The sequence below is a fragment of the Artemia franciscana genome, unplaced genomic scaffold (genome assembly GCF_032884065.1).
Source record: "Artemia franciscana unplaced genomic scaffold, ASM3288406v1 PGA_scaffold_151, whole genome shotgun sequence".
Lineage (NCBI taxonomy): Eukaryota > Metazoa > Arthropoda > Branchiopoda > Anostraca > Artemiidae > Artemia > Artemia franciscana.
Genome location: NW_027062633.1, coordinates 291,608 through 303,789, shown reverse-complemented (window position 1 = coordinate 303,789; position 12,182 = coordinate 291,608). Strand labels below are relative to the sequence as shown.

The following is a 12,182-nucleotide window of genomic DNA, read 5'->3' as shown; positions in this document are numbered from 1 at the left end:
CTTCGAATAAAGAGCACTCGTGTCTTCTTTCGTTGATGACGGTGATGAAAAACCGCCTAATAGGACGATTTTGTTCTTAGGATAAAATTGCTCTCAGGTTTTCAAAAATCTGCTTAGTAGGACAAAAATGCCGAGTTGTAGAAGCGAAACTACGACACATAGAACAACGCGACCTACACCATTCTAAAGCCAGTGAAACATTTGATAGATGGCGGAATTTCTTAGAAAAAATCCTTACACAGTAGGACTTGGTTTACCAAATAGAATTATCGAATTCTAAAGCGGGAACAAAAGAAAGGGAGTAAAAATATACGTTATGGTCTCATCAAAATACTTTTTTTTCTTAAATCTGGTGCTGTTTGTTGCTTTTAATTCTGTTTGTGGTATTTGATATGTTTGTTTCAAGTTATCTTGTCGTAGGTTATTTCAGTTAATATAGGCTTGAGGTCGATCTTCAATAACTATGAAACTTATTATGTAAAGTTGTTGATGTTATAATAACGAAAGCTACTACAGTGCTATAAAAAATTTGCAGTTTTTCTTTAAAAATTGCTTGTATTTAAAACCTTTTTTTTAATTGTAAACAGTTTTCAACCCCATCAATTTTAAAACGAGCTATTAAACAGCTGTATCTGAGCTATTTAATAGCTATTAAACAGCGTTATCTGAGGAACAGAAAAAAGAAAGAAAGAAAAAAAAGATGCCGTATATGCAAAATATCTGTGGTTACAGCCAGAAACGGTAATTTTGTGTGTTCAAGCCAAGAAACGGTAATTTTCCTGTATAGGGGTTACGGACAAGGCGGCCTTAATATTGCACTTCTTGTTTCGATCTGACTATTTTTATGAGTTATGGGTTATTATATTTCTTAGTATTGGACGTGATCGTCTCTTACCAGGCTGCTAGCTACCGTTGCAACCCGGATGGCATTAGATGAGATTCTTCTTATGATTATTTTCTGTCTTCTTTCTTATAGAGGAGTGGGCTTTTGAATGATTGCTTAGTGAATTTTAACTTACGATTTTACAGTAAGAAAAGTAATGCAACTGTGCTATTAAATATACTAATAAAAATCAGTAAGAACAGTAATGTAAGGTTTTTTTGTAATTTGTTCTTTTCTTTCTTTCTTTTTCAAGTTTATTGTTCAGGGTATCTACCTCAATTTTAAAATTTTTTTTTACTTATTTTTATTCATACTATTAGAAAGAGGGTTGATTGCATTTCCTCTGGATTAAGGTTCGGATTTTGTATTTGCTCTGTTGTATCTCGTTAGTCAAAACTTGAATTATTTTGTTTATTTATGCTTTGAACTTAACTTTGTTGTCATGTTTAGGTCAGTTTTAACTCAGTCTCACTATCTAAACCCTAAAATTTTCAGCTATAGGCCATACTGGGAAGAAAAAAAAGTCAATCTACATTAAGATGAGCTCTATCGAAGGGAATTACAGCCGTTATCTTTGGATTTGTCAGTCATGTAAAAAAAATAAAAAATTCATGGGACAATTTTGCTCTCAAATTACTTTCGTCCTTTTAAATACAGTAGAAAAAAAAGACAGAACAAAAAATTCATTTCTGATGTCTTTTACATTAGCAAAAAAAAATATATTCATAGAAAACGAAGGGAACATAGCTTGACAGTAAGTCTTACTGTCTTGCTTTATTGTCTTACACGGCCGTCCAAGGGACTTTTCTGGCTTCGTTGAAGCGTCGTCAGACGAAAACTCGGAATTCTCAACTCGGAAAACTCGGTTGGATTTGGAATTCTCATCCTGCTGCTGAGGTTTCTGAAGTCGTTCCTGGGTGCTGATTAGGCAACTCATGAACTGACGATCCACCTCTGGTATATAGTTTAGCATCGATTTCAAGCAAGGTATCTTTTCCTTTGTGGGAACAAGCCGACTCGCCTCTTGCTGTTGAGGAACAACGAGTCATTCCGTGATTACAATCTCCTCGCCAGTCTCTTCAGGGCGGCTTGAGGTAAGTTCGTGGACGATCTTCACCTCCATGATTTCTGCGTCAGATGTTAAATCAGTCTTTTAAAGAACCCATTCACGTAGTCCTTGTCTGAACGTCAATCCTTAAGAGAATTATGAAACAGAATACAAGACATTTTACTTTGGTAGACCGGATAAGGTTGTAGTTGTACATTTCACGCATGACTTGTATTCAAGTATGTTAGTGAGCTGCATAAAAATGAAAGGCTGGTTAAGCGTGACCATTTTCGGATGCCTCACCAAGGTCAAGGAAGAATGAATTTCCATTTACATCAGATGACGTTCGATTTGGCTGTGGACATTATCTACCTCGTGAACTAGGCTATGACCTGCTTCCGAGTACTTCATGGTAATCTTCTGGATTAGGGGATGCTGTCGAAGAAAGTGTTGCATTGGAAAGCTCATGATACTATTTATAGTCTGGCTGACACCGGAGTCAGTCCACATAATGAATTCCTCACATTCTGGATGATCAACAGGAATCTCCTCAAAAATCTCATATAGACTGCGTTTGCCATTTCGTTTCCTGATTTTCCAAGCACAGATTCATTCCAAATGACGCAATAAAAGTCTTCCGTTTTTGCATAACTGCAGTCATATTAAAGGTATTTAGTTTTCTCTTGTAAAAATAACATGACACATAACCCCTTGGCAAAGTAAAAACATTTTCCAAATCAAAGCAAATAACTGGGATGTCATTTACCCTATCCTTTTTCCCTTTCTTCGCTACAGTTGGCACTGATCTTTTTGTGCCCCAACACTTTAACCATCCTTTCAATCAGGAGCTTGGTTTTGTTTACTTTTACAGCTGCACAACGTTCCTCACAGAGATCACAGCCAAAAAATCCTGTATTGAACTCGAATAAGAATAACTGCAGATACCTGGACTCAGAGAGTGGCTCTTCTTTTTTATCTGAACAGAAAGCTCCGTACATCTTGTACATAACTGTCATGTTGCGGCGTGATTCCAAGTACTCTTGTTCAGTCTTAGAACGACTATAATGTAGAGGCATTTTAAAAAAAGTGTTGATATGCTCTTGAACTAGATCAATCTTCTTCTGGGCTGTTTTGTTTGATGCAATTCGTGGTTGGCTCCTCGCAGCTGGTATATCTGAAGGAGGGTATTTGATTTTGTGAGCATATTACACTTTCTGCTGTGAAATGTCGTATGTACAAAAAAAAATAAATCTTGGCACACTCTTTTGTTTTTCCTAATATTGGAGGGAATGTTTTTTTTTCTGGTATCAATATTTTATTTTTTCTCTTCCCCTTTTATGTAGTGCTCTCCAAAATTAGCATCCCTTTCTCTGGGGCACCAAGCCTCAAGAAAATTTAGCTTAGCTTCCTGCCGAGACTCATCATCAGCATTTTTTTGCAGAAAAATTGGCACATTTCATTGCATTTCATAACTTCTCTTACACTGTGATCCTTTCTATAAGCTTTTCTAGTATGTTCATCCCTGAAACTTTTTGCAGCTGATTTTGCTTTGTTACGAACCCAGGGTGCCTCCATTTTCAGTCTTGTCCGGCATTTCTTCTTCTGAATAGTCCCATCAGAGGAAGTAGAGGCTTCTCGAACATCTGTTTCAGTAAATTCAACTGTTTCTATAACTGCTACTATCCGAGTATTGGCACTGTCAGGGGCATCCTCCATACCGATTGCAATAGAATATACTGTGTCATTTTGATCAGCACTTAAAGACATATCTGTGGTAGCAGCTGGTACATTGGAAAGGGTGGCGAGAGTTGCAGATGAACTGTCATTATTCAAGGACACATCAGAAGGAAGGTAGGTTTTGTCATTGTCATCACCAGAATCATTCTCAAGATCTTCAAGCTCTGAAAGGCTGTTTTTAGCATCACTCTCGCCACAAATTAGGTTCCAGAGATTTTCTGGAACATCTGAAAGTCTTCTCGTAATTTTACTCTTGTATATCTTTTAAACAATGCAACAGCTGAGAAATCGGGGATTTTTAACTTTCTAACAAGTATTTTAAAGATAAGCACAGGCAACTTTGATGAGTCACTCTCTAACCCTCATTGTACTATTGCAATACTAAGTTATTCTTTTCTTCAAGATCATTGTGTTCTTCATCGACCTTCTTTACCCGCCGAAGACTCAACCAAAGAAGAAAGCAAAATCGGATGATGAAAAGGACAATGAACATGTAAGCTACTTTTTTTCTGTAGACGCGATAAAATTAGGTAGTAACCATTAAGAAACTTCAACAATTGGAATTGAAGTTTGACGGTTAATAATTTCTTAGTTCACATTGCCTTTCCGAAAAAAAGAACGAAAAAAAAAACGGTCGAGGCACACGATAATGACACTGAAAATATAAATAGAATCTGACCAGTTTTATTTCCTCCTTGGAAATGTATTAGATAGCACAATTAAATATTAAGAGAAAAACTTCATTTTAAGTAAGCAAAAAATGGTAGAAAATGAATTGGGAAAATACTTTTTTTTTCTACTGTCTTTTGATGTAGCTTTTCTTGTCTTTTTCTTGTTAATAATTTGTTTTCCATGTTGGAAAATATTGTTGATGGGAAATTTTTGAAATCGTTTGTACTTCTTTTATTTTTATTTAAAGAATGTCGCTGTTATGTAGTGTTTGATGGAAAAGCACTAATTAGGAAATTCTCGATAAAAATATTAGTTGTGTTTATTTCCTTTTTTACTTGTCCTTTACACGTAACTGAAGGTAAAATAATCAATTTTGCCTATATTTTTTTAATGAAATATTTTAAAACCGACCTAAACTAGCATCACCTATTCTATAGTAAAAAATAATAATAATAAAAAAAAAACTGCATAGTTTTATTAGATTGGAGGTTAGATTAAATAAACTTGAACCTTCAAAGGGTTGCATATTTTTTTATAATTTCTACCCAGCGCTAATCTCTCAGTAGCACTAGTGGTTCTGAATTTCTTGAAAGTCATGTGAAAGCATTGGAGGATTTCTTCTCCTGTAACTCTTCTATTCTCTTTGGGTCCAGTCAACCTTGTTGAAGTAAAGAGCTGTTACCGCGGGTTGGATAGCCAAGCCAGTTTGGCTGTTGATCGATATTTGTAACTAGCCTAAAGCTGCCATACCTTTATTTGCGATAAAACAACAATTGACTAGACTTGGAAAGCGAATCCACGCCTGTACTGGAAATTGTCATTTGCTATAAGTTTTTTTAGGTCCGAAATCTAATAGTTCTACTTATGAGTTTAAAATAATCCACAGTTCTGGTGTTTTCTTTATTTGGTAAATCAGTTTTGAAAATCTCGTAGCCATCTCTTAGCACTAGAATCAAATGATTACATTCATGGGTCTAAAGATGCGATTCCAAACGTGAAGCGGGGGCCCCATTAGTGAGGCATGGCAGTATTTTGGTGGGTCATGGGTTGGACGTATACCCTTCGGCTGACTATACTTTAAAGCTATAGTTTCTTGGAAAAAAACTTCATATGAATGACGTCACATTCAAATGCAGTTAAAGAGCAAACAAGATAAATGATAGGATAGCAATGACATTATTTACTGTATAAAAGGTATTGTATTAAGGCAATAATTTTCATTACTATAGTATAAAATATGCCTTGTGGCCAACTAAAAGAAGCAACAAGTTAATGGCCTTTTAAGCTTCCTTCAGGTGAATACACCTAAAATTTTGAATAACAAAATTTAAATATGACGATGGGACATCAGGATTTAGAAATCACAAGGGGGGAGGGGCATGACCCAAAATCGACAGAGAACCACTGGTGTAAAGTAAACCACTCTTCTTTTTGAAATTAATTCTGAAATCACAGTTGGAACTGCGACCCGATCACTAATTTCGGTTTTTATTTAGACAGGTTGGTTAGGACAACAAAATTTTTGTCAGTTTTCAAATAACGTGCTTTTTCACTTAATAGTCATACCAATTGTCTTATAGTATCATATTTCTAAAATAGCTTTGCTTTCCATTGGATATATCTAACATTTTTTTTTGGCTAGTAAGACACAGCTCATTTTGAATAACCCTCTTTAAAGTGGTACACCGGTATGAATATCTTTATCGCATAGCAATACTTTCTTGATTACTATTTAAACATAAAGACTGAAATTTGTCCTACTGTTTCAAATGAAAGTATAGAGGAACAGGCATCAAATTTAATTCAGACCTAAGTTATTCGGTGTATGAGGTAAACTGTAAAATAAAATGAGCGCAACAAATATAGCCAGCTGGTAATTAAAAACATTTTACTTAACAACTGCCTTTCGAAACATTCGAAATGAAAATTTGTTGTTTCAAGCAATTGCGAATAAACTCGCCCCTGCTTCCCTAAGCCATTATTACAAGCACTTCGTATATGATTCCCATTGCCCTTGCACTACGGCACTCGTTGAAAAGTTGAGGAACGAAGTAAAACTTCAGCGTAAAGATTATGGGTTTGACGGGAGGGGGATACCGGAAACAGAATAATTTATTTTCGATTTTAATTTTGATGTCGCTCTTAGATTTTGCTTAAAAAAACATGTTTTTCTGTTTATTTTTGTTTGTTCTAATACCGTACCTTGCGTTTTCCTAAATTTGTAAGGGGGTAAGGCCCCATCAATTATTTTAAAGTTTAACTTTTTGCACAACCATGTATTGAGAAAAAGGTCTCATTGAGTGTATATGTTACCTTGAATGTTCAAAAAATGGTGAATGCCAACAAAAATCAAATACGTCAGTGAAAGATCAAATATTTCGTCACATTCTTGTGCATTCCGACCCTCACCAGTGTATGTCGACATTCACATATATGCTCAGGTGAATGTCTAATAGAAAGAATAAAACTCTAATTCTTCAAACCCAATCCTTATCACTAATTAGAAAACCGAACTATTTTAGCGGTTATTGTTAGAATAGAAGACTCCGACTTCTATGAACTTGGAAATGAAAATCGTACCCTCAAGCAACTTTAGGCATGTAATCAGTTCGTAAGTTGTAAAGAAAAGTTACTTTTTATAGATGAGATAGATTTTCAAGAAATTCCGCTGAGAGGAGCAGCTGCAGCTTATTTGAGAAGCGGTGGGATAGGCTATATACGCTGTCATTGCAAAAGGAAATGTTCCAAGGGCCTTTTGTGCAATTCAAAGTGTCATAAGTTGTTGCATTAAATAAGGTTCGAATCACATAATTTAGTAGATTTCACGTTCTTCCAATATTTTTAACATTTGGTACTCTAGCCAGTTGAGGATTCAGTAATCAAGTCACATCCGAAATTTGCGCTGTGTAAAATTTTGTATTACTATTTTTTATCTACTCATTATAAATGTAGTGTGCTGTTGTTTTACGTTTTTAGTCATTCCTTCCAGAAAAAGTGGCAAAAAATGTATATCAGAAATGTTTAAAAGATATTTTGTACATACACCAAGTGACTATGTTTTTTGTTGACATTCACCGGTGAATGCCGACATTCAGCAGACCTTGGATATTCACGGTAACATATATACTTTTCAAATGAACTGTTGATTTGGTAATAAGAGGGGAGCTTTCATGCTCTTGGCAACTATACTACATCCTTCAACCTAAATTTGTCTATTCTTCCGTATGAAAGAGGCAAGGGGTTAGGTCCATATTCATCTGAATGTCTATCCAATTCATTTGAAGTCCCTTTCATGATTAGTTTGCGGGCCCAAATTTAAATTTTTGTGGTGTTTGGGAACTTCTTATAGCTCTCTCCCCCTGTAAAAAGAATCTGCTGTCTTTCACCCTAATAGTCGGCGCGCAATTGTATGTGATACTCTGTAACTGTTAGTTTATTGGATACACTGTCTCTCTTCCTAGCCGGGTGGTTAGCATGCTAGACTTAAAATTCTTTGTCCATTAAGACAGGGGTTCGAGTCGTGGTGTCGCTGGTTATTTTTTTTGGAAGAGGGGTTAGTGATGTGACCCTGTATGCTCAGCCAGAGTCGACCGAGCCCTAAATGGGTGCTTGGAAAAATCTATGAAGGTAAACGAGATATTTGTACACAAGCGTAGGATGGCTGTCCCCCCCCACCCCCCCATTGCGATTCTTGGCTGAAGGGCCATGGAACGGAGATCAGCACCACCGGTAGGGGCTCTACAGTCCAATACCGTATTCTTTATCTTTTATAATAATGTCGGAGATGGGTATAATCTATGTCCACGAGGAGTCCGCCAAATTTTCATTTTCTCCTTTTTTTTTCACCTGTTTTACCTTTTTGCTTTTTACTTTTCACCTTTTTACTTTTGAGTGGATTGCTCCCTTTCAGCAGGCAAACAGATGGGTTTAGACTAAAATCTGAAAGTGCATAAGTTGTGCTGCAGCTCCTTGGTAATACCACAAAAATGTCTCCTTAGCGTTTCTTTTTCTTTTCTTTATATTCATGATGGTTCGTTTTGTTAAAGATGGATAGATAATAGACTCTCTTCAGTTGTTCTGTAAGGAAACTAATGTGTGATTCATGCTAAAGACCTAATTGTTATATTTTAATTGTTTATATTCCCTTACAAACTCAAAAATGTTTTTGCCTATATCCCCATGTTTGGGCCAAGTACTAACATATGAGTTGTATTATTTATTATTGCATTACTTCCACAAAGCTTTGATTCTATTTTGCTTTTGTCGGACTTACTCTTCTCAGTGTTATTAAAGAAGTATTTTCATGCGAAACGTAATGATACGTTATTAGTTTTTGTGAGGTAGTGGATGGAGCCAGTTTGTTCAACTCCGCCTTTTTAAAGATTCTTAATTCCTAGAACAATGAAACACCTTAACATAAGATCTAAAACCCAACTTGGCTTGCATGAAATATCTGCAGGAGATGTTAATATTCTTGAACGGCATAGTGTCTACCTAGAATTAGAGGGTTCAAGTCTTGTTCCTGGCATATTTTTGGCTACAAAATTCCATTACTTGTCATTCAAGCGTTATCACATTACTTGGGAGTCACAAGTTGCGAAGTTACTTAATTTTCTTTTATAGTACGCCGTACAACTTCCACAGTTCATAATTTAAAATGTTATGTTAATTTACGTCATCTTATGAAACAAATTTGTTCTATAACGTAAGCAGTGCTAAGTAGGTTTGAGTTCTATTTAGAATTTTACTTCACGTAAATGTATGTTGTGTTATGGAAAAGTCTAACGTACCAGCAACACAACAGATTCTTTTGGGCGAGTAGAAATATTAATTAATAAACTTTTCCTAGAAAGCGTATCACACTTGATCAGAGCTTGATTCTCCATCCTGATTCCACATTTTCAATTTTTGAATAGTTCGCTTATGATGATTGTGATGCTTTTAGATGGTGATTATTATGGATTTGTGGATTTATGCGTCAGCCCAGTGTGAAAGGATCTGTTTAAGTGTTAAAGGTCATACTTAACGTTGCGCAATTTAACCACTTAGCATATAAAATTTCGTGCGTAGGGTGACAGCCACTTTAGCCTTGTATGTTCGTAGGTCAACCCCCAAAAGATTGGAATGCCGAATTTAAATAAAAGTGTGAAATTAAATTGTGCTTACAGTTATTCCGTAATTGAAAACAACTCAAAAATACATTTTCTATATTCAGACATTAAGGAAGTGGACGATTCTGAACATTCTAGCAGATTAACGGTCAGTTGGAATCAAAACTGGTGATGTATCTTCTTTTATTGGATGTTTGTCTATTAAATAATTTGACGACTGAGTCATCCCTGCAATATTAAACCAAGTAAAGAGCTATCTATGTTACAGGAGGACAAGGATGATGTCGTGGCTGAAGATTTAATTGACGAAGCCGCAGAAAAGAAAGAAGCCGAGGAGACTGCGAAGCGAGACTCGGAGCCTGATTCAGGTGTAGAAGAGACGGGTAGTCCTCGAAGTCTTAGAAAACGGAAGTCCCGGAAAGATTAAAGCTCCTGTGAACGTGATCAATGTAGAACATTTTCTTCTTTTTTTAATTGTCTTGATCTGATATTTTTTGAGTGGAAATGATCTATTTCTCTTTGGAGCTGCCTTATTGTTTATTCAATAACTTTGGTGTTGGCATTCTATTTACAAAGAATTGAACAGGGCTACTGGAAAAGGATACATTCTAAAATGGGATATAACTTTTATTGAAAACAACTGAATTTTGAAAGTAGTTTTACGCCACTTTTAAGCAGTTTTGCGACATACCTATTTATAAGACCATTAAAAATACAGGCCCAAAACTGTGTGGGAATATGGCGCACCACTCTTTTTTTTCAAAAGTGAGTCTTTTTTTCTTGCTGCTAGAAAAGTAATATTATTCTTAATTATCTGCATTCCAATGGCCAGTTCAATTACATTTACGAAAGTAGAGTTGTACATAAGAAGGACAATTTTACCAGAAGTATGTATTATTGAGAGTATTTGGTTCGGTGCTAAACTTCTGTCTTATATCTAAGTTGTTATACTTTTACTATGTGTTTATATTAAAGGTTGAAATGTTTTTTCTTTTTTATGAGTGATTTTTATGTTGACGGTGGGGTATAATTTGCTCTTGTGGATTCCAAATACTTATTGTCTTTCTTTCCTTTTTTTATAAGTACTTTTATAAAGAAGAAGTAATTGGTTATTTTAGTTAACGTTTGGTAAGTAATTGGTAATTGGTTATTTTAGTAAAGTTTGATAAACTTTAATAAACGTAATAAATTTTAATAAACGGCTGTTATGCATTGCAGTTCTTCGTAATTAAATACCTCACATCCATACCAGTTCACAATTTGAACCTATAACTTATCGACTCCATCCGTGTAATTAAGTATTTTTTCCCCTGTCCCGCTAAAAATTTGTTGACATTTGGAAACTACCGGTTGAAATTGCTCAGCCTGACCATAAATTTTTTCCTAATTTTGGATCACTTAAAATTTAGTATATCTTTAAAATTTCTTAAAAATAAAAAAACATTAGACTCTCTAAAAAAAAAAAGTTGGAATTCCTCTGCAATCAAATCTTGGGTAATCTAATTAAGTTAAATGTGAATCGAAATTATTTTAAATGTAGACATAAATAAAAAGGATAACAGAACTTTTGATAGTTTTATTAATATCCATCAATATTAAAGCCGTCATAAGAGATACCTCTTACGTGTTTCACATCCCCTCTCTCTCCCTGCTAGTTTTGAACACAGCTTCTAAATTAACCATTTTACTTGTAATCGTTTATTTCATCTCATTGTCTCTTTCACAAAACATTGTAATAAATATATAATACCGTTAACATTAAAAAAATTGGACATACGTTGTATTTAGTATAAAAAGAAATGATAATTTAGTTAGTTTTTATTCTCGAGAAGTAAGAGAAAACGATTTGGCTGTGGTTTAATTTTGGGGCATTAAGTTTACCGTGCCTACAAGCAAAACGTTGCCACTAATAAAGTGACAGTGATATCTTAAATCTCATGAGTTAATACACAGTTCGTCAATATTATAATCCAAACCCAATCTTGCTTGTATTAACACATCCAGCAATCCAGCAAATTTTTTTACCTTTTTTGTATTTGCTTTAAAAAATTGATTCAGAAGGAAAATGAACTACTACAAACAAATATTTTATTTAACATGTCCAAATATTATCAAAGCGAAAAGACTGGGACTAATTGAATTAGGAAAAAATGGAGAATTCAATTTTTAATGAAAAAGATTTCTACATGCAGTTATGCAGTGTTTGGTAGTAGCAAGTGCCAGATAAAAAAAATGTGGTGAAATATCAGGAAAAGATAAGCTAAAAACATATGGTACTTAGCAGCTTATGAAAGCGTTGCTATTCTTTGAAGGTGTTGTCGTCTTTTGGAACCACCAGGTTGTTAATGTGTGAATGTTTACGGACGTAAAGCACTGTCCAATGTAACTAATTAATTTTGCTTATTTGTTTTTCACGGTTCAATATGGCAACATTGACGAAAACAGGGTACTGCCATTTAATTTGGAACAAACAACAGAAAGTAGTGGTTTCCGAGTATGAATAGATCTGAGGAAGGTCCAAGGGGCAAAAAGAAAAATTAATTTGATTTCCATGGCACTTCAAGCTTATGGTAAATAAAAAGAATTTAGCTATTAAGCTTTGGGCCAAAATCTTTCTCTTTTTTGAGCAACGCTATTATCAAGTGGCAATATCTGTAAATTGTGATTATATTAAAGCAATAAAAATTTGGATAGTTTTAAATTAAAAACAATCTCAAGTGAAAAATGTAAT

General features: G+C 34.8%; 1 protein-coding gene across 1 annotated transcript in view; it reads left to right on the top strand.

Moving 5' to 3' along the window:
• The window catches only part of LOC136041331 (thioredoxin-related transmembrane protein 1-like), a 30,330-nt gene extending 19,893 nt beyond the window's left edge, over window positions 1-10,437 (top strand). Inside the window, exons 5-6 of the mRNA XM_065725961.1 lie at window positions 4,072-4,161; window positions 9,720-10,437. Of these exons, the coding sequence (XP_065582033.1) occupies window positions 4,072-4,161; window positions 9,720-9,878 (249 nt within the window). The 3' untranslated portion in view covers window positions 9,879-10,437. The remainder of the gene's footprint in view (window positions 1-4,071; window positions 4,162-9,719) is intronic.
• The last annotated feature ends 1,745 nt before the right edge of the window (window positions 10,438-12,182 follow it).